Source organism: Mustela lutreola, chromosome 17 (assembly GCF_030435805.1).
Source record: "Mustela lutreola isolate mMusLut2 chromosome 17, mMusLut2.pri, whole genome shotgun sequence".
NCBI classification, from domain to species: domain Eukaryota; kingdom Metazoa; phylum Chordata; class Mammalia; order Carnivora; family Mustelidae; genus Mustela; species Mustela lutreola.
The window spans coordinates 23754689-23782049 of NC_081306.1; the positions used below are offsets into that span (position 1 = coordinate 23754689).

At 42.9% G+C, this 27361-nt stretch overlaps 1 protein-coding gene across 7 annotated transcripts in view; it reads right to left on the bottom strand.

The window, feature by feature from the left end:
- Window positions 1–3589: 3589 nt before the first annotated feature.
- Window positions 3590–27361, bottom strand: part of LOC131820142 (transport and Golgi organization protein 1 homolog) — a 118274-nt gene continuing 94502 nt past the window's right edge. For 3 of the 7 annotated variants that reach the window (XM_059155723.1, XM_059155722.1, XM_059155721.1), the window contains exons 16-20: window positions 24540–24698; window positions 13612–13964; window positions 9830–9929; window positions 7434–7530; window positions 5686–5779 (exon numbers count right to left, since the gene is read on the bottom strand). In XM_059155723.1, coding sequence (XP_059011706.1) covers window positions 24636–24698 — 63 coding nt within the window. In that variant the 3' untranslated portion in view covers window positions 5686–5779; window positions 7434–7530; window positions 9830–9929; window positions 13612–13964; window positions 24540–24635. Of the gene's footprint in view, window positions 4552–5670; window positions 5780–7433; window positions 7531–9829; window positions 9930–13611; window positions 13965–19306; window positions 20002–24539; window positions 24699–27361 lie in introns of those variants that run through there. The other 4 variants (XM_059155716.1, XM_059155719.1, XM_059155717.1 and 1 more) reach the window with 4 other exon arrangements.

Here is a 27361-nt window from a genome sequence, read left to right on the forward strand (position 1 = left end):
TCTGTGAGGGGCCCAGAGCAGGGCTTCATTTATGGAGCTGCTAATTATCTCAAGTGTGTTGTGAGAAAGGGGGAGTGGGAATGCGGCCTGAACCAGGCACATGGACATTCGGCCTTCTTGGGGCTCAAGTGCTGCTAAAAACCCGATGTGAAGCGAGTGAGTTGTAGTTTTGATGGGGGAGAAGTTTCGGTTCTCCCTCTTGAATAGTTACATTCCACTAGGGGTTGTCAGGATCTCCACTGTGCACCTGAGATAGGGCCAATTAGGTGTGTGTGTGTGTGTGTGTGTGTGTGTGTGTGTGTGTAGGGGGAATGGCCTTTTGGATGGGTGGTGGGCCTTCAGAGACTGGAAAGCATGATCAGTAGGACTGACAGGATGTGTGAGGGACTCACCAACTGGTTGGAAAAGACAGGAAGGAAATAATGATCCGTGAAATTCATCATTACTATTCATTACTATTTTGCATTGAGTGCTGAAAAATACAGTGTGCGTTAGAGTTTGTCCTTTACTGAGTAGTGTTTAAGCTGAGACCAGAAGGCTAAGAAATAAAAGGCGGATGTGGGAAGTTGTTCAGTGAGAGCAGGGAAGGCTGTGTACTGTTACAGGAACTGAGAGAACGCCCTTGAATCTCGGGCCACGTGGGGACTGTAGGATGGGGAAAACCAAGGTTTGGGGTGAGGACTTGGACTTTTTGTAGGTTCTTGGAGACTAATCATAGTGATTTAAAACATGATGCCCAGGCCCAAGCTGATCCTAGCTCTGCCTCTTATGAGCCGTGTTACTCTACCATTGTAGGTCTCAGTTTCCTGAAGGAAGAAATGGGGGTGATAATAATCCCACTTCATAGATGATTGTAAAGATGAAATGATATTTAACGTTAATAAAACACTCAGATCCATGTCTGACATGTAGTAGGTATTGGTGGTTGATTCAAGAAATAAATATGGGCACCTGCTCAGTGGGTTAAAGCTCTGCCTTCAGCCCAGGTCATGATCCCAGGGTCCTGGGATCCAGCCTCACATTGGGCTCTCTGCCAACAAGAGGCTGGATCCCAGGACCCTGAGATCAGGACCTGAGCCGATACCAAGAGTCGGATGCTTTGCCAAACTGAGCCACCCAGGCACCCTTACAGGGCCTGTAGCCTTAGGAAAATAAATCGCAAGGGTAAAGAAAGAGGAGGGAGAAAGTGAGGCCTGTAATTAAAAGAGGCTTGAGAGACTTGTTAACCAATCGCAAGGTATGGGTCTTATCCTCACTCAGGATTTAACAAATACAGAGAGTCAAAATATTCATGACATAATCAGCTAAATTTGATTTTTTTCCCCCAAGATTTTACTTCTTTAGAGAGAGATCACAAGTAGGCAGGGGCAAGGCAGAGAGAGAGGAGGAAGCAGGTGCCCCGCTGTGCAGGGAGCCCGATGCGGGGCTCCATCCCAGGACCCTGGGATCATGACATGAGCTGAAGGCAGAGGCTTTAACGCACTGAGCCACCCAGGTGCCCCAATCAGCTAAATTTGAACTGTGATTTGACATGTCAGGATATTGCAAAATTATTTTGAAATGTTTGAAGAGTGAGGATAGTTTTGCGGGCATATCTATGTGTGTGTCCATCAAGGGCAGTTTTGCTCCCTAGATGTTTGGCAAAGTCTAGGACACATTCGGTGGTCATAAGCACAAGTGAGGAAGAGGCTCTCTGCACCTCATGTATGGAGACCAGGGGTGCTGCTAAGCATCGTAGTATACTCAGGACAGCGCCCTCAGCAAAGAATGATGGGGCCTAAGATGTGGGTCATGCCAAGGTTGTGTAAGCCTGTTCTGGAGACAGGTGTTGACGTAGCCATGGGTTCAATGATAGGATGAAGATAGTTGTTTCAAAATGTTATGGGGGCTGTGGGGATGGGCTGTGAGCTGAGAATTATTTAAGTTAGTGATGGGAGTTCCTTATACCTACCATTCTCTTTTCTTGGGTGTGTGTATATGTATCTATCTGTATGTTTTTAGTGTGTGTATGTGTGTGTATTATATACAAATGTATATTTCCATAACAAAAGCTCAAAAGCTTGCTACGGGTGATGTAGAGTCTGTGTTCACGTGGCATCTGGTGCCAGCACGTGGGGAGGGTGGACAAGCTGAGACGGGGGTTCGCAGGAGCGGCAGCAGTGGCGTCCTTAGCAGGCTTGGTCTGCAGTGGAATGTTGGTGGTGTCTGGCTGTCGAGCTTCCCTTTATCCCTGTTGTTTTTTTCAAATTTTTTTTTTCTTGTTCTTTGACCTTCCTAATAGCCTTCCAATAAATTCTTTTTCTGTTAAATTTAGTCAGAATCAGTTTCTGTAAAGCAAGAATTCTGACTTACACAAGACAAGGGTGAAGCTGATGTATAGAGAAAAGGTGATTTGACAGACTGTGGGAGGAGAGAGAGGAATTAGGAGAAACAGATATATAAAAATATATGTGTCATTTATATATCTAACAACTAAAATTTACAGAGTGTATATATATATAGATAGATAGATATAGATAGATATATCTATATCCACATACATATGTATATAATATTTGAGAGAAAGAGAATCTCATGGTTTCTGTTTTTCTTGTTCTTAACTTCTATCCCTCTCAAGACTACAGTTTAGGGACGCCTGGGTGGCTCAGTTGGTTGGGCAGCTGCCTTCGGCTCAGGTCATGATCCCAGCGTCCTGGGATCGAGTCCCACATCAGGCTCCTTGCTCGGCGGGGAGCCTGCTTCTCCCTCTGCCTCTGCCTGCCATTCTGTCTGCCTGTGCTCGCTCTCTCTCCCTCTCTCTCTCTGATAAATAAAAATCTTAAAAAAAAAAAGACTACAGTTTAATTCTTGTCCAGGGATATTATGAGATAGCCCCATTTTTTAAATATAAGAAACTCTCCTTTCTACTTCAATAAATGCAACTAGTTTTCTGTCACCTACAACCCACAGAAGCTCAGCATAGTTTAGATTGTGATGTGCTCACCTAACCACCTTTTTGCTATACTTGCTTTTGCTCACTGCTGTGCAGAGGTTCCACAAATGTCTGTTTCATGGGCACACGATTGTCATTTGGCTCCAGACAAGGAATGAATGTGCTGTTCATGGCAGCAGAGGCACTCTGGTCTTCTTGGCCTTTCCAATAATCATTGTAAGTGGACACACTTATTGAGAGTTCATTCTGTCAATTGTGCCTGTCTTTCATAAGTTTTGCCAGTAAGCCTCAGTCTCTCTGAACACCCTAACTGTAGGGTCCACAGTCCTTGGGTTTGTGAGGCACAAGGAATGAATGAATCCAGTGGGGTCCCTTGAGAGACAGCCTGCCGGCCTCTCCTGGTGGGTCCTATACCGACAGACAAAGGCCATTGCAACTTCATTGAGGAAGGTGGCATATAATGTGAAAGAGTGTACAGGCAGGATAGCCTGGGTTTTCTGAGAACAGGCTTTGAGTCAAATAGCCTTAGACCATCACCCTATTTCTACCCTGTGCTCCTGTGCTTCCTTAGGCATGTTTCTTGACCTCTCTATCCTCAGTTTCCTCGTCTGTAAAATGGACTGTTTTATGGATTAAATGAAAAAACTGTATACATATGTAAATTCACAGAGAAGATGGCATATGGGGAGCCATGTAGAAATGGTATTTTTATTATTACTCAACATTGTGGTTAATATTATCATAGGAAAGTTCTTCCGGTATAAAGAGCATGAAGCACGAGATGCTCCATTTGGCCCCTTCCAGGCCCTGTGGTTTCCATGATGCCACTTACTCATCAGCTTAGTGATCTCATGCATGGGTGGGTGACCCCTTCTGGGCCAGCACATTAATTATGCAGCCTTGGTAGCTCCCAGGGGCCTGGTCTTGTGGGGAGGGTTTTTGTGTTGGAGCTGTTGGGTCCTGGCTACCTGGACTCCATCACCTTCTACCTGTGTGACACTCGGGACCTAATCACCCTGTGACAGGAAAGCAATTCGGGCTGTTCCTTAGGGTTGTTGATGATGATTAGATGGAATGATACATATAAAATGCCTGGAACATGTCAAGAAATGTTTGACCTCATTCGATTTTCTTACTCTTTTTTACTAGCTCCCAGAACAACCCACTTCTACCCATTTCTGTTTCAGAGAGGTGAGGTGATTCTGCGAAGGCCATAGTGTTAGGCGAATAAGGTGAGGAAAAGACATTGCAGGTGTCGTGAAGAGCATGAGTAAAAACCGGGGAGTAAGAACCCGCTGTGAAGCTGCAGGTAACCGGGCGTGGCTGGAGAGCCAGATGTGGGTGAGGGAAGGGTGAGGGATGAGTTTAGGAAGGACTTTGGATGTTGTGCTGAAAGACAGTGGGTCCCTGAGGGACTTTTAAGTTGGAGTGACCTCGTTTAATTTGCATTGTCAGAGCATTCCTGAGGAGAGGTTGGAGGAGGAGCCAGTAGAGACAGAGTGACTCCAGAGGAGGAGGATCTTCTCTGAGGGATCATGGCAGCCAGTGCAGAGGGTTTGAAGCAGGAGTGAAAGGATCTGGGTCCTTAAGAAGGCACAGCCCACTAGGGAAGAAGAGGCCTGCATGGGAGGGAAAATGATGTAGTACAGTGCCCAGCATGGATGCCAAGAGCATGCAGCCTGGAACTGCCAGTCACAAAGGCCTATGGTGCCGGGTCCCATATTCACGGAGCAGTGCATTCAGATCAGATGGAATCAGAGCAATAGATTCTGCCAGTTCTGCTTTGGTCAGTTAAACTCAGGATTTAGCTTCCTAAAGTCCTGCTTTGTTAGGAATGCTCTCTCTTCTCAAGGGGTATATGTGTGTATTGGAATAAAGGACCAATGTCCTAGTTTCTCAGGAGAGAAACCTTATTTTTGTCTGTGAGATTCTACCTGCCTCCAGCCCTCAAATGAGAGTGCAGCATTTTTTGTCATCAGGCAGATGTGATTCCAAGTTCACACCCTGCCACGTCCCTGTATGACCTTGAGAAGAAAACCTCATTTCTGGGTCCTCGGTTTTCTTATATAGACAGTGGGAGTTATTATGCTGTCTTCTTCCTAGAGTTGCTGTGAAGATGAGATAGTGCATGTGTGTTTGTTATCTCAGAACATAGCGTGAAGTGCAAAATGGACATTAAGCATTGTTTATTGCCTTGTCATTTGTGGCCTTGTGCCCAGGTCAGATAGTTTGGGTTCCCATCCTGACATCAAGTCGTGAGAGCCATTTTGTTTTTATACAGATTTCAGTGACTACAAGAGAGTCTGAATACATGACCAAACAGACCTGGATTGTCCTCAGTGGTCCAGAGCCTCCGATTTCCAGGAATGGTTCAAGGATCCCCCTGGGGGCATAGCCCACGTGGAACTCACTCAGAAGCTTTCTGGGACTTGGTGACCCTTCTCACTGTGATAATGGCACAGCTGAATTTCCCAGAAGGGATCATTAATCAGAGCAGCCACTGATCCCACAAAGGACAGAGCTGAGCTCTTTGCCAGGCATCTAGGACAAATAGGATTCTTTCTTATGATTCTTGGTTTCAGTGCACCAGGGAGAGAAGGAGAAGCAGACTCCCCTTTTCCATGGAGTAGGTCATGGTTAGATATAGACCATGGATTAGCTTTCAACTTCCCTTACCTCTAATCTCAACCCTTGCTTCCTTCTACCCTGTCTACCCCCAAATCAGAACAAATGCTGACCTGCTGGGATATATGATGGGCCTGAGGAGGAGGAATGCCAAAAAGTAGAACAAGGACATATCCCATATCTTCTTGCATATTCACTGTATGTCACTCCAGGTTTTTGATCCTGTGAATGAATAAGAAAAAGAAATAATAAATGGAACTTCATGAGTCCATGCTTTTATTCACAGCATCCTTCCTTTCAAATAAAATCCAGAAGCCATAGGCAACCATGCCAAGGCATCTGTGTCACTCAAGTGTAAAGCCCGTCTCCTGCAGTGAAACATGCAGATCAAACGTGAATGTTTTTCTGTTGCTGTCTAAAGCTGCTTTCCACCAGGATGGCACCTCATTGCTTCGAGGAAAGGACAAACATGGAAAAATTAATCCTCAATTTCAGTTCACAAAAGGGAAACTGAAGATCTCTTGCACACAGAATAGAACCATGACCTATATAGACTCTGCAGAAGAATTGAAGATCTTGAGTATATCATTGACATTGGCCCAAGTTTTTTCATCTGAAAAATGGGGAGATGAAGTTAGATCAAGTGTCCCAGTAGGTATAGTCTTGGTTCTTGGCATTCTGGGCTGGATAATTCTCATTGTGGAAGCTGTTCTGTGCATCGCAGATTGTCTAGAAGCACCCCTGTCCTCGACTCAGTAGACGTCAATAGGATTTCCCTTATGGTGACCAACGGTGTCTCTAGACGTTGCCAGATATCCTTTGGACATAAAATCACCCTGGTTGAGAACCACTGAGTTCGATCTGTTAGATGATAAGCAATGTAAAATTTCCCAGGCTGGAGTGAGAGTTGGGGCTCTGCTATCTCCTGGTATCTAGCCCTGTGTGTGGCATTGTGGCAAGTATTCAGTATAAGCTGAACGAGTGAGATGAAATACACAGTTCCTTCCAGTTCTAGATCAGTTCTTTGGCAGCAAGAGAATCACTTAGATGGTGATGATCTTATCACCCATGTGACTTCCTCTATTTGGGTACTGTTTAACATTCCTGGAGAGAAATGGACTAAAAATACCATCCGGCACTATGAAAAAAATAGGTCTGTCTGGCAGTTTAGCAACAAATAGTGACTATAATTATTAAGGAGGGTCCACTCAATTTGGACAGCGATCTCAGATTGTGTCCCCTGAAAGTTAACTCTGAATTTTATGAATATGACAAAAAGTTCAGTTGAGAAAAATGAGTCCAGATCTTGGAATATCATGATGTGAACTGAAGTCAGACACTTCTCCTGGTGAGCCACCCAGGTGCCCTCAGCCTGTTTTTTCAAATGGAATTTTACTGGAACACTGCCATACTCATTTATTAACAGATTGTTTAGGGTTTCATGATATACCAGTGGCAAAGTGGAATCGTTGGGACAGAGAATCTATAGCACATAAAGTCCAAAGTATTGACCATGTGGTCCCCTTATAAAGAAGCTTACTGGCCCCTCTAGTAGAACACAAGTTTTCTCAGGGATGCCCTGTTGCACAGTAGGAAATATGCTTATATTTAATGAGCATGTGTTAGGTTGCGCCATATTAAATTGTCATCTCTGTATGTCAAAATGGTCAGATATTGGCACTTATGTATATGGTACTCATAATGTAATTTTCCAAGCATAGCAAAATGGAGTACAGTCTGTGCCCTTAAGGACACGCACATAGGCACACACACACATATACACAAGCTACTGCTGTCAGTGAATGTAGGAATCATTATACTAGAGGCACAAACTGAGTATTTCAGGAGCACAGAGTAGCGTGTGCACGGTTCTTACCAGTAAGGGTGAGGGTAAGGGACTAGAAGCTTGAGAGGCCTCCAGCGAAGTGGCTGTGTTTCTGGCTGCTGTGCATTTGAGCTGTACTTCATGGCACCTGTAGGATTTGTATCGAGTCAAAGAAGTGTTTTCCACAGGGGTGGGGGTGGGATTGACATTGAGCTATAAGAAACATGCTGCATTCTTTTGTTCAAGCACAATTGCCGTTCATCCTGGAAAACAGTTGCTTAGAATTAGAGGACATTAAAGATTGAGTGAGCATGGCTCTCTAATTTTTAGATGAAGGTTGGAGGCAAAGGAATTTGTTCAATGTCTCTCTGCTACTGACCAGTTGGTTTATTGGCAGGACTAGAGCCTATGTCTTCTATGCCCCAACTCAAGGTGATGTCCATTAGGCCACTCAGATGTACAAGGCAAGAGTCAGAGAAATCACCTACTAGGGACAGTGGTGGCAGCCAGGCCTGGGCTTGCATTCTGGCTCTGGTACTGACTGTCTCTGTTACTCATTACAGGGTTTGTGAGCCAGAATTGCCTCCTACACAGATGCCCTCAGAGTAGAGGGTTAGAAAGCTCAGAGTCTGAAACCAGACTCTCTGAGTTTCATCCCAGCACTACTATATACTAGTTGTGTCACCCTGGGCACATTACTTATCTGGGCCAGTAATAAAGAGATAATACTACTACTTACCTCACTGAGCTATAGGACTGAGTGATTTTAGGATTAAATGCAGGCATAAGGCACACAGAAAAGTGCCTGGGACATGCTAAGTTCTATATGCTAACATTATTAGAAGAAAAACAGTGGATTGGGACATCTCCGTGGCTCAGTTGGTTAATAAGTGTGTGCCTTTTGTGCAGGTCATGATCCCTGAGTCCTGGGATGCAGCCCTGCCATGGGCTCCTTGCTCAGCAGGGGGCCTGCTTCTCCCTCTACTACTGTTCTCTTTGCTTATGCTCTCTCATTCTCTCTCTGACAGATAAGTAAATAAATAATAAAATCTTTCAAAAAAGAAAAGAAAAACAGTGTATCCTAGGACTGTTCTAAGAACCAAGGAGGGTAATTTAGGTGAAGCCTTTTTCCATACTTGTAGAACAATACAAGTAGAAATGTATTTTTGTTCTCTTTGTGAATTGAAAGACTAGCATCCTGGAGATTGAAGGTGATGATTTTCATTTCTTTTTTTTTTTTTTTTAAAGATTTTGTTTATTTATTTGACAGACAGATTACATGTAGGCAGAGAGGCAGGCAGAGAGAGAGGAGGAAGCAGGCTCCCTGCTGAGCAGAGAGCCTGATGCGGGGCTCGATCCCAGGACCCTGAGATCATGACCTGAGCTGAAGGCAGAGGCTTAACCCACTGAGACACCCAGGCGCCCCATGATTTTCATTTCTTACAGCCTTACTATTTGCCAGGGACTTGACTTCTGTTAGTTAAGCATCACAAGATCCAGAGACGGTTCTTAGTTTGGCTGACAATTGTGACTGCATAGCAGAGTGTAGGAGGACAGTGTGCTGCAGACTCTGGGGCCAGGCTGCCTGGGTCTGAATCCTTGCTCAGCCTCTTACTGGCTGTGTGAACCCAGCTGTGTTGCTTACACCCTGTACCTCGGGTTTCTAGTTTGTAAATGAGAATGATGAATATAGTGGTTTTGAGGATTAAAGGAGATAAATTTGTGAAGTGCTTAGGACAGTGTTGGATGGATAGTATTTGTTTAAGGAAGAATGAAAGCAAGAAGCAGATTCCTTGCTGAGCAGGGAGATGGATACAGGGCTCAGTCTCAGGACTCTGAGATCATGATGGGAGTTAAAGGCAGATGCTTAACTGACTGAGCCGCCCAGGTACGCCTGTCATCACCATTTTCACTATTACTGTAGATAGAGTTCTGTGGGCATTCAATATATGCTGGGGATGAACTCTGTTGATATTATTGATGTCACTAGTAGAGCACAGGGCCTTGTACACAGTAGGCACTCAGCACACAGGGAATCAATGAATGCATACTCTAGAGCCAGGCTGCTCAGATTCCCATTCCCGCTCCACCACTTTTTAGTTTTGTGATCAGGCAACTTATTTAATTTCCTTATGCTTGTTTCTGTCTCTGTAAAAGCGGGTCTCAGAGTCCTTAATTAATGGGGTTGCTGTGAGCCGGAAATAAGCCCGCACGCGTGGGTGCACGTGTGCGCGCTCACGCACACACACACAACCACACACACACACACACACACACACACACACACACACACACACACGTGAGGCCACACTGCCCTCTGCTGCCCACCCCGTGTAAATGCACATGTACGTCCCCTGGGCCTCCTTCCACCCTAGGTCCAAGGCATCCCTGTACCTGCCTTAATGCGCACAGACAGACACAAGGACGGGCCTCTGTGTCCTCCTTACCTCCCTTCAAGTCGGGTCCGGGCTGCTCCCCACAGCTGATTCAGCCACCTCAGGATGTTCGCTCAGGGCATTCTCCCCCTCCATGGGCCCGATGCCTTTCCTGCAGGATCGATGGCTCTTGCTTGGTTTCTGAGCAGCTGCCCAGGCCAGGAGACCCAGGCCTTCAGGGCTCAGGTTTTGAAGGCTCCCATCTACCTCTGGCCTGCAGGAAAACTGTCGCAGGGAGCCGGATACCTGGGACCTGGCTCTGTCATGGGCCCCAGACATGAAGAATGCGCACTCTGTGATGAGGAATACAACACTCGCACGCTCCCCAGAGTTTCTCACCTCACTACCTCTGCTCAGGGAGGGGGGTGAATATTTAGTCCTCCCCAAGCTCTGGGTCTTGACTCTAGCAGCTTCCCTTGGCCTGAAACGTAATGGAACTCTCAACCTTTAACTTAAATATTGATGCAAATTCTGCATACTCTTCCCTGTTAGATTAGCATGTTTCCATCTGAACCCTGTATTTAGCCCATCCATGTCTGAGCCTTTCAGGGACTCCTACGGTGTCAACCTGCACTATTGGTCGGAGGGAGGGTCTTGCCACACTTGCCAGCCAGTCCTGGAAAGTGGTTGCAGGACCACGTGAGGGTTCACGTGGTTTAGAGCAGAATGCTGACACCAAGACCACTGCTCTCATCCAGGAATTAGGATGCATGACACACCATTAGAATTTTCATAGGAATTGCACTGAATCTATAGATTGTTTTGGGTAGTATGGGCATTTCAATCAGGGTAATTCTTCCAACCCATGAGCATGGAGTATGTTTCCATTTGTTTGGATCTTCTTTGATTTCTTTTAGCAGTTTCTGGTAGTTTTCATATACAGGTCTTTTGCCTCCTTGGTTAATTAAACTCTAGGTATTTTATTCTTTTTGATCCAATTATAAGTGGGATTGCCTCCTTATACTCTATGATAGTTCACTTGCCTTTACCTCTAACTGGTCTCAAGTTTTACCTTTACCTCTCTTGCCATCAGTAACCATTATTCTGACTTCTAAAACCATAGATTAATTTTGCCTGCTCACTTATACAAACGGAGTCATACAGTCTGTGCATCATTGTGTCTCACTTCTCTCCAAATAATGCCTGTGAGATTTATACATGTCATTGTATCTGTACCAATAGTTCATTCTTCATCATTATGTAGAATCCCATTCTTGTACATACCTAAAATGTACTTCACTCTACTTTTGGTGAGAGAATGGAATTGTTTCCAATCTGGGATAACATGAATAAAGTTGCTATACATATTATAGTACATGTCTGTTGCTGAATACTTGCAGAGATTTTATGATTGATATATATCCAGGAGCAGAGATGCGGAATCATAAGGTGTACATAGTTTAAGTTGATTAAGTTATTTCCACACAGTTTTTTAATGCCTAACATATACTCCTACCACAGTAGAAGCTGAATAAATTTGAATAAAAGTTCCAATTTTGATGCAAATTCTGCATACTCTTCCCTGTTAGATTAGCATGTTTCCATCTGAACCCTGTATTTAGCCCATCCATGTCTGAGCCTTTCAGGGACTCCTACGGTGTCAACCTGCACTATCAGTATAATTATGCTGAGCAAAATAAGTCAGAGAAAGACAAATATCATATGCTTTCACTCATGTGAAATCATTGATGAGCACTGGATTTTGTACTGTGTGCTGAATCACTAAATCCTACACTTGAAACTAAAATTATACTGTATGTTAACTAACCAGAATTTAAAATAAAATTTAATTAATTAAAAAGCTCTATTCGCTCCATACCCTCAACAACACTTGTTATTATGAATCTTTCAAACTTCAGTTATCCCTATAAGCATGCAGTATTATTTCATCAGAGTTTATGTATAATTTTAAGGGCCATGTAGTAGTTCCTTCTGTCAAGATGATAAAGTTTTCTGGTTTACTAATCTTTAATTGTTGGAGGCTTGTTTTTGTTTTCTTTTTAATTCTTTACAAAACACCTGGATGATCATCCTTTAATATAAAAATTTTCTGTGCCAATATCAGAAATTAAAAGAGAGCTATCACTACAGGGGCAACTTGGTGGCTCAGTGTGTTGAAGCCTCTGCCTTCGGCTTTGGTCATGATTTCATGGTCCTGGGATTGAGCCCAGATTGGGCTCCCTGCTTCCCCCTCCTCTGCCTGCCTGTTGACTTGTGATCTCTCTCTCTCTCTGTATCAAATAAGTAAAATCTTTAAAAAATATATAACACCACAAAATAAAACAAAAATATGAATGATTCAATATCTATTTTAATAATTGAAATAATTATTAACAACTTTATCAGAAAGAAAGTCCTAGATCCAAGTAGTTTTACTGGCAAATCCTATCAAACATTTATGGAAGAAATAACACCAAAATTACAAAAAACCCTTTCAGACAGTAAAGGAGCAAGTAACACTGGGTGTTATGAGGTTTTAAGCCTTTGCCAATGTGAAAACTTTAATCTTATTTGTCTTTTTATTACTAATAAGATTGGATTTTCTTTTTAAAGATTTTTTTTTTTTTTGTTTTTCAGTGTGAGCAGGAACACAAGCAGGGGCAGTGGGAAAGAGAGAAGCAGGCTTCCCACTGAGCAAGGAGCCCGATGCAGAGTGCGATCCCAGGACCCTGGGACCATGACCTGAGCCAAAGGGAGATGCTTAACAACTGAACCACCCAGGTGCCCCAAAGTGTTTCTTTAAAAAAAAAAAAAAATATATATATATATATATACATATGTATATATATACATATGTATATATATATATTTATTTATTTGAGAGAGAGAGCTATAAAGATACCACATGTAGGCAGAGAGTCTGGCAGAGAGAGAGCAGGGGAAACAGGCTCCCTGTTGAGCAAAGAGCCTGATGTGGGTCTCGATCCCAGGACTCTGAGATCATGACCCAAGCTGAAGGCAGAGGCTTAACCCACTGAGCCACCCATGTGCCCCAGATTGAAGTTTTTTGTATATTTGTTGTCCTTTTCCCATTTTAAAATCTTTGAGAGAGGGAGAGAGAACAAGAGAGAGAGGGGAAGGCAGAGGAAGAGAAAGATTCAGAGAAGAGAGAATCTCAAGCAGGCTCCCCACTGTATGGGGAGCCTGGCACTGACATGGGGCTCAGTCGGACAACTTAAAGTTCATGACCTGAGCCAAAATCCATCAAGAGTTGGACACCTAACTGAGTGAGACTGAGCAGAGGGTGGTGTGCTCAATATGAAAGTAAAAGTGCTCAGTTCACAGTCCCTCTACCTCCACGCTATGGTCTAAAATACCTGCTTGTCATTAGAGCACTTTTGACCTAAGATATCACTCAAAGACTGGAACTGTGGGAGAGACGGATCATGAATCCAGTCACTCCTCATTTACTAGATTTTCAGTAGTGCACTAAGGCACAAGGAGACAAGGTAGTTTGGTTTTGATGGAGAAAGGAGACAGGTCGTGAAAAACCAGAATATAAAAACCATAAAACTCAGTCCTGAAGGAGGCCCCATGCAGCCTGATAAGTGGAGTTAAAGAAGCAAAACAAGCCCTTCTTGCAAAATATTTCATTACAGACCAGGGGCCGTTACTGTATTTGTCTGGGGGATAATCTGTTCAGGGAACCAAAAAAGTAATAAGACAAAGAAAAGTGCAGGATTATAATTCTTCCCAGAGAGACTGAGAGTGTGTGGCTGGAAGTAATTTGGGATATTGTCTAAGAAACCCATAAAGGACACAGGAGTCAAAGGAGGAAGTTGCTAACCACCTACCTGAGCAAGGTAGATCAGACCAACTTCAGGGCTTTGCTTCTGACTGAGAGGGGCATGTGAGTTTAGGGCCAGAAGTGCTTTGCTTGGTACTCTGGGGATGAGTCACCTCTGTCTTTCTTTTTCATCCTTCCCCACGCAGCAAACAGCTTTTCCTCCAAACAGATGTTGAACAAGTGTCTAAAGGATGTGGGTTAAATTTTCGTTATGAAGAATATTGGGGTCCCTGAAGGGCTGCCCATCTCAGTCTCACCCTGGCTGCAGGAAGGCGGAGAGAAGAGAAGTGGAGAGATGCCGCAATTTCTCTGCTATTCACTTGAATCCTCAAGCTCTCCAGCTTGCTCCCTCCTCCCTTCCTGACAAAACAAAGAGAAAAAGAAGAAAAGGGTAAAAGTCGGAGGATGTATTCGGTTATAAAACACCAGAACTCCTTTCCCCTGCCTATAATGTAAGGATGATAGAGCTCCGACATCTCCTATCCCCCATTCCAAAATTGGAGAAGCTCTGAAAAATAAAACTGCTTCTCATATCTCATTTGATGCAAAACCTGACCTATCAGGAAGTGAAACTCTCTGAGGTCTTTATCCTAATCAGTAGACATATTCATATATTTCATTGCAGAAATATTTACTGGTATGATTTCAAGATGCAGCTCCATGGTTTTATGTACCATATCACCTTTATAAAAGCTGAGGAACAATGAAATCTACTACACATTAGCCCTATGGTTTTCAGGTGAGAAATAATATTGAAAGATATTTCAGAAGCGATAAGTGAGAGAATGTTCACAAAGCACCCAGAACATGCCTGACACCCAAGAAACAGGAATTCCATTTTCTTCTGCCCATATTTGGCTTATTTGGAGAAGGAGCCCTTCTTCAGAAATTAGCTCCAGGCTGGCTAACGGGGATCAGATATTACCAATGAGGTGGTACAGAGTGAAAATATTTGCAACTTCTACAACAGGGAGCTAATATCGCTAACATATCCGGAACTCTTAAAGGAGAAAAAGACGAAACTTGGAAGGAAAGTAGGAAAAATACATGAATAGATAGTTTACAGGAAATGATAATCAAATGTTCCTTAAACATTAAAAAAAGAAAAACACACAGAGGGTGACAAAAGGGAAGGGATGGGTTGAAGGGGTAATTGGGTGATCGGTCCTGAGGAGGGCAGGTGTGGAGATAAACACTGGGTGTTACATGCAACTAATGAATCATTGAACACTACATCAGAAACTAACGATGTAGTATATGTTGCTTAATGGGACATAATAAATAACAATAATGATGATAATAATAATAATAATGATAATAAATAAGCCACCCTTGGAAGAATTCTTGTTTTCTGCTCCCTTCAACCCAGGTCCCTGTTCCCTCTCTTCTTCTGTTCCAAACTCCTGTCTGTTCACAAGGTGAACAATGTAGAAAGCAAAGCAGGACCAAACTGCAACAACAATCAAATACACAACCAGAGTAGGAGGTTCCAGCCCTCTCTCAGCAAGTCAGCGCAGTCTACAGAGCATCCACAAAATACAGATCTTGATGGCAAACCATCTGAATCCCACAGCTGTCTCCATACATCTGTCCACATCCACATCCACTGTGGAGGACACATTGATTTTAGGCACAGAGACCGTTACAAAAATGCTCCCGATTTACTTTGGCCGTAAGGGAAATTTCAATCTGTTTCAGAGGCATGAAATCACACAGAACATGTTGTGGTAACATAATGTGCTAGAAATCACTGATAAAAAACTAACCAGAAATTCCCATATGTTTAGACAGAGAGAAGTACCTCTAACAATGAAATAGGAGTAAAGAAATAGAAAAGAAAAAGAGCTACATTGGAACCAAATGATATGAGCATGATACAATCGTAATCAAATATGTCTTTGGCTGAGAATATCTTGGAAATGTGGTGTGAGAACACTATATGGTCTCAAAATCATGCCTCATAGACTGAACCCTATAAATCCTATGTGATGAAGGAGAACACAAACCCATCCTGACATAGGCCTCCTGTCATTTCCTACCAATATCCCACGTCCCTCCTCCGACCCTGCACAGTCCCCCAGATGGACTGGCACCATGTGGTATCCCCAAGAGGCTCCATCAAGCATTTCAGGCATTCCTCTGACTCAGGAAGTTGGAGGCAGTCCTGTAGACATGCTCTGACCAGTAAGATGTGCGAGGGAGTGAGATGTGCCATCTCGAACAGAACACCTGGGACTGAATGAGGTTCCCCTCTGTCCATCTCATATAGCACCCGGCAGTTACCTATGGTGGGTGCTCTTTTATCCTGGTCCCACGAAGACCATGTGGACATGTGGCAGGTGCTAGAAACAGACTTCCCTAATAGAAGCCGCTAAGGCACAGGGCTACAGGTTACTCACAGTAACATCTGGCCCTTCCTAACTGGCACGCATCCCTCCCGTCTTCTCTCTGTGAGGCAGCACAGCCTAAAAGGCGAAGCATGAACTCTGTTGTCTGAGACACAGGGTTTGACCTCCACCTCTGCCCATGTCTTCACTCCAACCTCACGCAATTTACTGTGAGTCTCTGAGCCTCCATTTCTACTCTATAAGGTGGTTGGTTATACCATCTCAGGTTTGGGGGGATTAAGGAAATAATAATACATGTAAAGTTTGAGTCAGCAACTGCACACACAGTAAATGCTCAATAAATTTTTGCTGTATACCTTTATGTCTCCATTGTAAACATTCTGAAAGCTCAGAAATGTATTGTGACAAAAGAAGGACTTGTTCAATTTTTGGCTTGTGCATCCTTTTGAACTGTGTTTTTCAACAAACTGTAATATTTACATTCATTGACAGTATTTTTTCTCTTAACAAGGTACTGTGCTCTTTTTAAGTTCCAAATTATAGCTCTGCCTCAGCTTTTTAAATTATTTAATGTTAAATATTGCCAATAATTTAATCAGTTTTCTATTGTGGGGCATTTTCATAGGCTGCACATGGCATCAAAAACAAATGAGGTTAAAAAAAAACAAATGAAGTAGATTAAAGTATATCATGGCTAGAATAAAGTATAACAGGCTAGAATAAACACTTTATTCACTTTTGTTTATCATGTATCTATATATGTCTACATATATGTATATATGTATACAATTTAAGATATACTCCCAGAGACTCTAAGATGGTGGAGAAATAGGAGACCTTCATTTCATCTGGTCACAGGAATTCAGTTGCACAGTTATCAGATCCTTCTGAACACCTGTGAACTCACCCAGAGATGTAAGAAAAGAGTAGCTGCAACTCTAGAAATATAAAAGTGACCTCTTTCTACAAGGTAGGACCTGTGGAGAAGTGAATTCGCGTTGATATATGGGAAGATGAACTGCAGGGAGGTACCAGAAAATGATATAATAGAGGACTGCAAAGTAAGGACTTTTAGAAGTTTGCTCTGATGAGGGCCATTCCTGCCTGAACGGTACCCACGTGGTAAAGCAGGGCAGAATCCTAGGTGGGACAGTGTCATCTCGAGATGCCCAAGGGCACAGAAATAACAGGGTTCCTGAGTGTGGCAGAGGTCCCAGGCATCAAAGCGGGGACTCTTGCTGGAATCATCAAGCCCCAGAGTGGACTCTCAGCTCTAGGCTGCCATAGGCCATGAATTGTGGCACAATCAGTGCCAGCAGGGACTCAGCAACAGCACACAGGCAAGATCCATTCTCCTCCCAGAAGGAGTGGCTTGGGTGTGCCCTGCAGGAGTCTGTAGGGTTTGGAGACTCAAACAGGGTCCCGCCCTGAGATACAAATGCTCAGTCACAGGCCGGGTGAGCACAGAGAGCGGACGGAGACCAGGGAGCCAGGAACGATTCACTGCTTTTCCCTGAGGGTGCACTGAGGAATGGTGCCTCAGACTCTTGGATCCCGGCCTGGAGTTTGCGAGGCTTCCTTTTTCATTCTCATCCTCTAATGAGGCACAGAGAACCTTCAGGGAACAAAATCCGGAGCAAACCGGAGTAGATTACTTAGCTTGGCCCCTAGGCAACTGGCAGTGCAATCCTGCCCTGGGGCAAAAATGCCACAGAATCAAGGCAACAGGCTCCTTCCCCAGAGAATCAGCAAGAACACACCGCCATGTTTACTGATCACTGAGAATGCCCAAACCCCAGTGCTAGGGGAATATAGTAAATAGAATTCATAGGTTTTTTTTCCCCACGATTTTGTCCTTGGCTTTTTAAAAAAAAATTATTTTTTATTGTGTTGTTAGTCACCATCAAATATATCATTAGTTTTTGAAGCAGTGTTCCAAGATTCATTGTTTATGTACAACAGCCAGTGCTCCGTGCAATACATGCCCGCCTTAATACCTACCACCAGTCTCCCCCATCCCCCCCGACGCCCTCCTCTCTAAAACCCTCAGCTTGTGGGGCGCCTGGGTGGCTCAGTGGGTTAAGCCGCTGCCTTGGGCTCAGGTCATGATCTCAGGGTCCTGGGATCGAGTCCCACATTGGGCTCTCTGCTCAGCAGGGACCCTGCCTCCCTCTCTCTCTCTCTGCCTGCCTCTCCATCTACTTGTGATTTCTCTCTGTCAAATAAATAAATAAAATCTTAAAAAAAAAATATATATATATATAAAACCCTCAGGTTGTTTCTCAGTCTCTCATGGTTGATCTCCCCCTCCGATTTCCCACAATTCACCTTTCCTTTCCTCTGCTGATGTCTTCCTTGTTTTCCCTTATGTTCCACAAGGAAGTGAAACCATATGATAATTGACTTTCTTTACTTGACTTAGTTCATTCAGCATAATCTCCTCCAGTCCCATCCACACTGATGCAAAAGTTGAGTATTCATCCTTTCTGATGGCTGAGTAATATTCCATTGTATATTATGGACCACATCTTCTTTATCCATTCACAGTTGTGTCTTTCAGTTTTAATTTTTTGTTCTCTTTCTTTTTGTCAACCAATTTATTTTATCCACACTTCTTTAATCTTAACTTTCACTTTTGTACTTAACTTTGCCTTAGGGTGCAGTTTCTTCAAACACACCAAAATACACCTAGAATCTAGGGTATTATTCTTTTTGCTTTAACTGCCTAATCATACTGTCTTTTCTTCCTCTTCCTCTTTCTCTTCCACTTCTTCTTTTTATATGTTAAGTATTTTAGTTGTTTTTTTTTGTTTTGTTTTGTTTTCTTCAAGTCTTTTTAAATTTTCATCTTCATGGATACATTCTATCCTTTCCATATATTTAATTTTATTTTTCTGTATATACCTGTGTACATATATATAAATATATATATAAATGTAGATATATTTATACATTTATATATATGTATACATATATATGTTACAAGATTAAATATGTGGAAATCTGTAAATTTGTAAAATATAGAAGTATTTTTCATAATATATATTATATAATACTGTATAGTGTATGTATTATTTAGTTATATATATATTTCATATGTATATTTTTGCAAGATTTTCCTTCTATACAATTTTGAGGTGGAGTTTTTTCTAACAAACCAAAAGATACACTCAGGATATGTAGTGTATTGCTCTGTTTTCCCTACATGTCCCATGATATTCTCTCTGTTCTGTTCACCTGGCTAACTTCCCTTTTTTTCCCTCTTTTTTTTTTTGTTTTTGGACTTTTAAGTTTCATTTATAGGTAATACATGGCACTAACTTCCTATCCTTTCATAGTTACTCTGAATGTAAATGGAATAAATGGACAATCAGAACGCACGGGGTATAGGATAGGATGAAAAGGCCCAGACCCATCCATAATGTTATCTAAAGAGAATCAGTTTAGACCCAAAGATACCCCCAGACAGAAAGTGAGCGGGCTTGGAAAAATATTTATCATGCTAATGGACATCAAAAGAAAACTGGGGTAGCAACCTTTATCAGACAAATTAGATTTTATGGGTACCTGGGTGGCTCAGTGGGTTAAAACCTCTGCCTTCGGCTCAGGTCATGATCTCAGGGTCCTGCGCTCGAGTCCTACATCAGGCTCTCTGCTCAGCAGGAAGCCTGCTCCCCTACCCCCTACTGCCTACTTATGGTCTCTGTCAAATAAATAAATAAAATCTTCTTAGAAAATTAGATTTTAAACCAAAGACTGTCATAAGAGATGAAGAAGGCTACTATATCATACTTAAAGGCTCTATCAAACAAGAAGATCTAACAATGATAAATATTTGTGTTGCTAACACAGGAGCAGCCAGTTATATAAGCCAATTATAACAAAATTGAAGAAACACAGCAACAATAATACAATAGTAGTAGGAGACTTGAACACCCCACTTACAGGAATGGACCTATCATTTAAGCAGAAAATCAACCAGGAAACAAGTGTTTTGAATGATAAAGGGCACCAAGTGGACTTCACATATATATTCAGAACATTCCATCCTAAAGCAAAAAAAAAAAAAAAAAAAAAAAAAAAAAGACATTTTTCTTGAGTACACAGAGAACATTCTCCACAATAGATTACATACTGGCTCACAATCACATTTCAACCAGTACCAAAGACTGGTATTATTCCTCACATATCCTTAGACCCCAGTGCTGTGTGAATTTGTAACTTAATCATGAAAGGAAATTTGGAAAGAACTCACATGGAGGCTAAGGAGCATCCTACTAAAGAATAAATGGGTCAACTAGGAAATTAAACAATAATAGAAAAAATCAAGGAAACAAATGAAAATTTAAAAAGAAGATCCTAGCAAACAGGATCCAACAGCACATTAAAAAGATTATCCGCCAGGACCAGGTGGGATTCATCCCTGGGCTACAAGGATGGTTCAACATTCGCAAATCAATCAATGTGATACAACAAATTAATATGAGAAGAGAGAAGAGCCACATGGTTCTCTCAATAGATGCAGAAAAAGCATTTGACAAAATCCAGCATTTGTTCCTGATTAAAACACTTCAAAGTGGGGCGCCTGGGTGGCTCAGTGGATTGAGCCGCTGCCTTCGGCTCAGGTCATGATCTCAGAGTCCTGGGATCGAGCCCCGCATCGGGCTCTCTGCTCAGCAGGGAGCCTGCTTCCCCCTCTGTCTCTGCCTGCCTCTCTGCCTACTTGTGATCTCTCTCTGTCAAATAAAATAAATAAAATCTTTAAAAAAAAATAAATAAAACACTTCAAAGTATAGGGATAGAGGGAACATCTCTGAACTTCATCAAATCTATCTATGAAAGACCCACAGCAAATATCATCCTCAATGGGAAAAAGCTTGCAGCCTTCCTGTTGAGATCAGGAACAAGACAAGGATGCCCACTCTCTCCACTCTTGTTCAACATAGTATTAGAAGTCCTAGCAAAAGCAATCCGACAGCAAAGAGAAATAAAAGATATCCAAATTGGCAATGAAGAAGTCAAACTCTCTCTATTCGCAGATGACATGATTCTTTATATGGAAAACCCAAAAGACTCCACCCCCAAACTACTAGAACTCATAACAGCAATTCAGCAACGTGGCAGGATACAAAGTCAATGTGCAGAAATCAGTGGCTTTCTTATACACTAACAATGAAAATACAGAAAGGGAAATTAGAGAATCGATTCCATTTACTATAACACCAAGGACCATAAGATACCTGGGAATAAACCTAACCAAAATTAACAAAACAGGAAACAACATGTGTTGGAGGAGATGTGGAGAAAGGGGAACCCTCTTCCACTGTTGGTGGGAATGCCAGTTGGTGCAGCCTCTTTGGAGAACAGTGTGGAGATTCCTCAAGACATTAAAAATACAACTTCCCTATGACCCTGAAATTGCACTCCTGGGTATTTACCCCAAAGATACAGATGTAGTGAAAAGAAGGGCCATCTGTACCCCAATGTTTATAGCAGCAATGGCCACGGTCGCCAAACTGTGGAAAGAACCAGATGCCCTTCAACGGACGAATGGATAAGGAAGATGTGGTCCATATACACTATGGAGTATTATGCCTCCATCAGAAAGGACGAATACCCAACTTTTGTAGCAACATGGACGGGACTGGGAGAGATTATGCTGAGTGAAATAAGTCAAGCAGAGAGAGTCAATTATCATATGGTTTCACTTATTTGTGGAGCATAACAAAAAGCATGGAGGACATGGGGAGTTAGAGAGAAGTGGGTTGGGGTAAATTGGAAGGGGAGGTGAATCATGAGTGACTATGGATTCTGAAAAACAATCTGAGGGGTTTGAAGTGGCGGGGGGTGGGAGGTCGGGGTACCAGGTGGTGGGTATTCTAGAAGGCATGGATTGCATGCAGCACTGGGTGTGGTGAAAAAATAATGATACTGTTATGCTGAAAATAAATAAATTTTTTAAAAAACCACTCAATGAACCATCTGATATTTGGCTACTGGATTTCATGCAATTTCCTCATCTCATGGATAAAGTAGGTGTTAGTTAATGTGCCTATGTCTTCTCACTAGACAAACGCTTTCCCTTGGAGAAAGGCCAATGACTCTTCTGCAGCTAAAATCTTGTTAGAAAAAAATTAACCCTCCCAGGGACGCCCTCTTGAAGTATACACAGGGACCAGAAAACACATTTTACCCTGCAGGCGTTTCACCAATTTGTGATGTTTTGCTAGTTTTAGAACAGTTTCATTGTATGTTACTGTCCTCTATCTTCAAAGTTAAGCTCACAGAATGACCACACTACTGGGGACTCCATTGGCAAAATCTACGGAGACTTTCCAGCTCCCTGGGTCAAAGGGATTGCTGTCACTCCTAAATCTCAAGTCCACCCCTTTGTGGAAATCAGTCTCTCCCCCTGGGAGATAGTCACTGGATTTGATTTGAATTCGATGTGCCTTCGACCACTGCCTCTCTGGACCCACAGTTGGGAAAAGGGGATGTATTTCAATAAAGCAAAAATCGAGTTGCCTCTATTCAACCTAACCATGATGCAGTATAGTAGACTTTTTCCCCAATGCACTCCCAGGGGACACTTACCCTGACCGCCATACCTTGCAACCTGATTCTGTTGGGAAAGATCCCACAAAGATTCTCTCCAACCTCCCCTGAGAGGCCCCTCTCCAATACTGCTAACCAAACCTTGTGCAGCCCAACCCCAAGGAAATGGATGGTTGGGTCCTCAGGACACCTTTAAAGAATTCGCCAAAGCCTGACTCGACCTGTACACCATCTGGTCCCAAGAAGGTTGTTACTGCACCAACTGAAATATAAAACATCTGGGGAGACAGTCTTCTCCACATGTCCGGGCCAGGCCTGCATTTCTCTCCTCACTATTGCTCCTTCTCCATCTTCAGTGCAAAGAACATGCCACTTTCTGCATCTCCCAGTCTCTTGCAGAAGGAGGAAATTTCTTTGGATTATGACCTTGCCAGAAAACACTTATTTTGATCTTGTGAGCATTTCTAGACATTTAGAAGGTTGAGAATTCAAAAGTCGTTCCTTTACCTCTAGTATTAACTGAATCCTGATTCTAAGCCAAATGCATGATTTCTGAATTTACAACATAACAGACCGCTTTTGATAACACATAGAGTTCTAAACAGTTCTTTTGAAAAAAACAATACTGTTTGGGAATGTCCCAGAAGTATTCCAATTCTTGCAACAAGTTGTCTAAGGAACGCTTCACATTTTTCAGTGTATCCTGTCCCCAAACACGCTCCCTGATTTCATCCGGTGCACTCTCCCAGTATTTCACTATTTTGCTCATAGCCACTCATGGAGGACACTTTCAGGAGGCATACAGGACTCTGAGTTGGCCTTCATTGGGAGAAAATCTTTCTCCTTCAGTCCAAACAAGTGCCAATAAATATTTTCAGTGGCTTCTTTAATACACAGGGTCCTGGTTTAGAACTAACATATGGTTTGGAATTGTCCCCATGCTTTGGTTCTGCCCTTGTTGTCTCTCAAATCCTGTGTAGAAACACTGTCCCCAGTGAGGTGATGCGGACTCTCTGATCTCAGTTTTGAGCAGATACAAACTTCACATGGGAAGCTGGTGAAAGTTTCTGCCTTCTAACCCTCCCTGCTCCTCAGTGGTCACTTGAGTAGTTTACAACTGTGATGCACATACCCTCCAACATGACACATGCCAACCAGAAAAGGCTTTGCTGGCACTGAAACACAAAACCACTAAATACAAAGAACTTACTATCGATTGAAATTCCTCCAAGGAAACTTTCCTAAAGTTTTAATTTATATTACAATTAACTCACACACTGTTCTATTCATTTCAGGTGTGTAATCGTGATTCAGTACTTCCATGCAACTCCTGGAGCTCGTCACAAGAATAAGCTGCAATCCCCATCACCTGTTGAACCCATCCTGCCCCCACCAACACCTCCTCTATGATTACCAACAGGTTGTTCTCTAGTTAAGAGTCTGTTTCTTAGTTTGCCTCTTTCTCCTTCTCTTTGCTAGTATGTTTGATACCATAATTTCCACAAATGAGTGAAATCGTATAGTACCTATCTTTCTCTGACTGACTTATTTCGTTTATCAAGGCAAATCATGATCAGACGGGACAAAGTCATAAGGGGAACGTCACAGCAGAGGGAAGAGGTTTTGGTAGGGGGTGTTCTGACACACTACCACTCCAAATAAATGGGGAACCAACAGGAGGACAGGGACTTGATCTTGCACATGGGTGTCCCACTATTCCAGCTAGCAGAACTCTGTTCTCATCTCTCTATCCAGCCCCCCCCCCCACACCTCCTCCAACAGGCCTCCCCCATGAAAAGCCATAAAGATTTGTACCACCAGATGCCTCCAATGCACTTCTGGTTCTTAACAGCCTTTCAAATTGCCCCCTGTCTCTGACAAGAGTGAACCTCTCCAAAGTTCCCCAATGTGCCAAAGGATCAGTCACAGCTTCTTTGGCCTGCATTCAGTTTTCCTTCCTTCTCAACAAACCCAACATTTGCTGATACTTCTAACCATGAAGGTTACAACCTGGACAGCAGTTTGTTTTTACCTGGGATTCTGAATCCAGCAGTAATCTGCAAGTAGGCCCCAATTGCATTCTTCTAAGACACCCTGAGAGTCAGCAGGTTGTGTTTTCAGCTCCCAACTACAGGCTGCTCCTCTTCCTCTTAATTTGAGTCGGGATTTCTCCCCAGAAACAGGTCTGCTTCTGTAACAAACCAACCATGGCATCTCAGTTATAGCATCACAGAATCCCTCCATCCACAGATTAGGCCCTAAGTAAAATAGGTCTATTCAACTACCCTCGAGGAAAACGAGGAGCAAACCATGGGAACAACACCAAAAATGCAACAACGTGGTGGCTCACCTACCAGCAGGTCTCAGGAAGCAGCCTAGAGCCCCCTTTTCAGCTCTCAGCCAACAAGGCCGCTTCTGCATCGCACCACAGGAGTCACCAACTGCTGCAAACACAGCCCTGGCCCTCTGAGTGGTACTGGGTCCTCAGCTGGTGGCAGAATCCCTTTGGGCTCTGAAGAACCCAGCCTCAGATGATGCCATGGCGCGCATTCGGCCCCCTGAGGCCCCCTGAGGCACAAACAGCCCCCGGCCAGCTGGAGGTGCGCGGTCGCCCTCTGCTGGATACCCTGGGAATCTCTGCAAAGCTCTAAGCAGGGGCAGGGGTCAGCTCTGAGGCAGTTCTGGTCCCAGGGAGCCTGTTCTCTACACTGAGACAGACCTTTGTGACAGCGCCTCAGACACAAAGAAACTGATTCCTTCTCCTTTCTGTGTGAGTGATGAATGAAGCCAAATTTAACAATGTTATTATGTAACGTGTAGTGCTTGCTCCACTCCCTTCAGAAATACACACTACAGGGGCGCCTGGGTGGCTTAGTGGTTTTAAGCATTTGCCTTTGGCTCAGGTCATGATCCCAGAGTCTTGGGATCAAGTCCCACATCAGGTTCTCTGCTCAGTGGGGAGCCTGATTCCTCCTCTCTTTGTCTCTCTCTCTCTCTCTCTGCCTGCCTGCCTCTCTGCCTACTTGTGATCTCTGTCTGTCAAATAAATAAATAAAATCTTAAAAAAAAATACAGACTACAGACGTACAAATGTAAAGTAACAGATAACTTTGTTTACCCACCCAAATATTCCTACTACATAAATCACTGACACCCATTACACTATTTTAATTTTTTTCCCCTTCTTCTTCCTTTTAGAAAGAATTTCCAGTCAGGTCAGGGTATATGAAAGTCCACTGAATCAAGACATCATCTAGCACTATGGTCTTGATTGTGAGACTTTCTTTTCAACCTTGCCAATAAAGTGTTTCGGGACACATAGGTGACAGTGTCAAAATGCAAAGCTAGACAGAGCTACACATGCGTTATGAATTTACTGCATGTCTCTTTAGATCATGTTTTCAATGAAAGGGGATTTAGACATGGTAGATGGATAAAATCATTTCCATCAGTCTGGTAAGGAACCAATTTTACCTTCGAGTACTAATTGCCATCTCTTCACTCACAGAAGAAGGCTTGGTGAAGTAGACGTTTCTGCTTGGATGTAAGAGAAGGCTGCAGGGGTTGAAATCGTCCACCTAACATCCTGTGTCAGGATGCTCGTTGGACATATATCCAAGTGTATAATTACCATACATACATTTCATATACTTATTTTGTATATACTTCTATATGATATGTACTTGTATCATTATGTATCTATTTCTACATTCAGATGGTTTAACCATCTAAATCTTCTGCATCCTTACTGATTTGGGGTCTGCTTTTTATCAGCTGCTGAGTGAGGGCTGTGAAAATTTGCCTCAGGGAGGATTTTATTTTTCTTGGAGTATTTTTTTAAAGACTGTTTTATTTAGAAGAGAAAGCATGAGTGGGGGGAAGGGGAGCGTGAGAAGGAGAAGCCGACTCCCACTGCATGGGGAGCTGGATGTGTGGCTCCATCAAAAGTCCCTGGGATCATGACCTGAGCTGAAGGCAGATGCTTACCTGACTGAGCCACCCACGTGCTCCTCTACTTGCAGTCTTGTCATACTCTCCTTTATAGGTTTGACGTCCATGTAACTAAGATCCACAGTTTTACTTTCCTGGGTAAACTACAGCTTTTTTCATTTTGTATCAACTTTCTTTGTATCTAGTAATGCTTTTGGCCTGATATTACTATAGTCAGAGCAGCATTTCCTTCATTGCTGTTTGCATGGTTCATTGTTTTCCCACTGTTTTATTTTCCAAATATCTATAACGTTAACTGTTGGAGGATTATCATATCAAAATTTTACAATGGTTGGTCGGTTGGTTGGTTGATCAAGTTGTGGATTTTTATCTGATCTTCCTGTCCATTCGCATTCATTGGGACCCTTTTGTCTTCAACTTTACATTCACCATCTCATGATCTGCTCTTTATTTGTCCAGAATTCTCTATTTTTGCTTCTTTTGGATATCAGTTATTATCTGATATCATACCCTTCACTTTGATTCTGCCCCATGAGCAACATGGGAATAGCCTAGTTTTACTAGAAGGAAGTGGTGTTAAGTTCCCCATGGTTCCCACAGTCCATGTCTTGTTCTCCAACATCATTTCACCCAAAGACCTTAGCATCTACTGAAAACTGGTGGCTGAATTTTTAATATGCTTTTGAAAGATGATTTCTTCTTTCCACTTTCTACTTCTGTCTTTATTTCTTTTAAAGATTTTTTTTTATTTGACAGAGAGAGTTCACAAGTAGGCAGAGAGGCAGGCAGAGAGAGGAGAGGAGGAAGCAGGCTCCCTGCTGAGCAGAGAGCCCGATGCGGGACTCGATCCCAGGACCCTGAGATCATGACCTGAGCCGAAGGCAGCGGCTTAACCCACTGAGC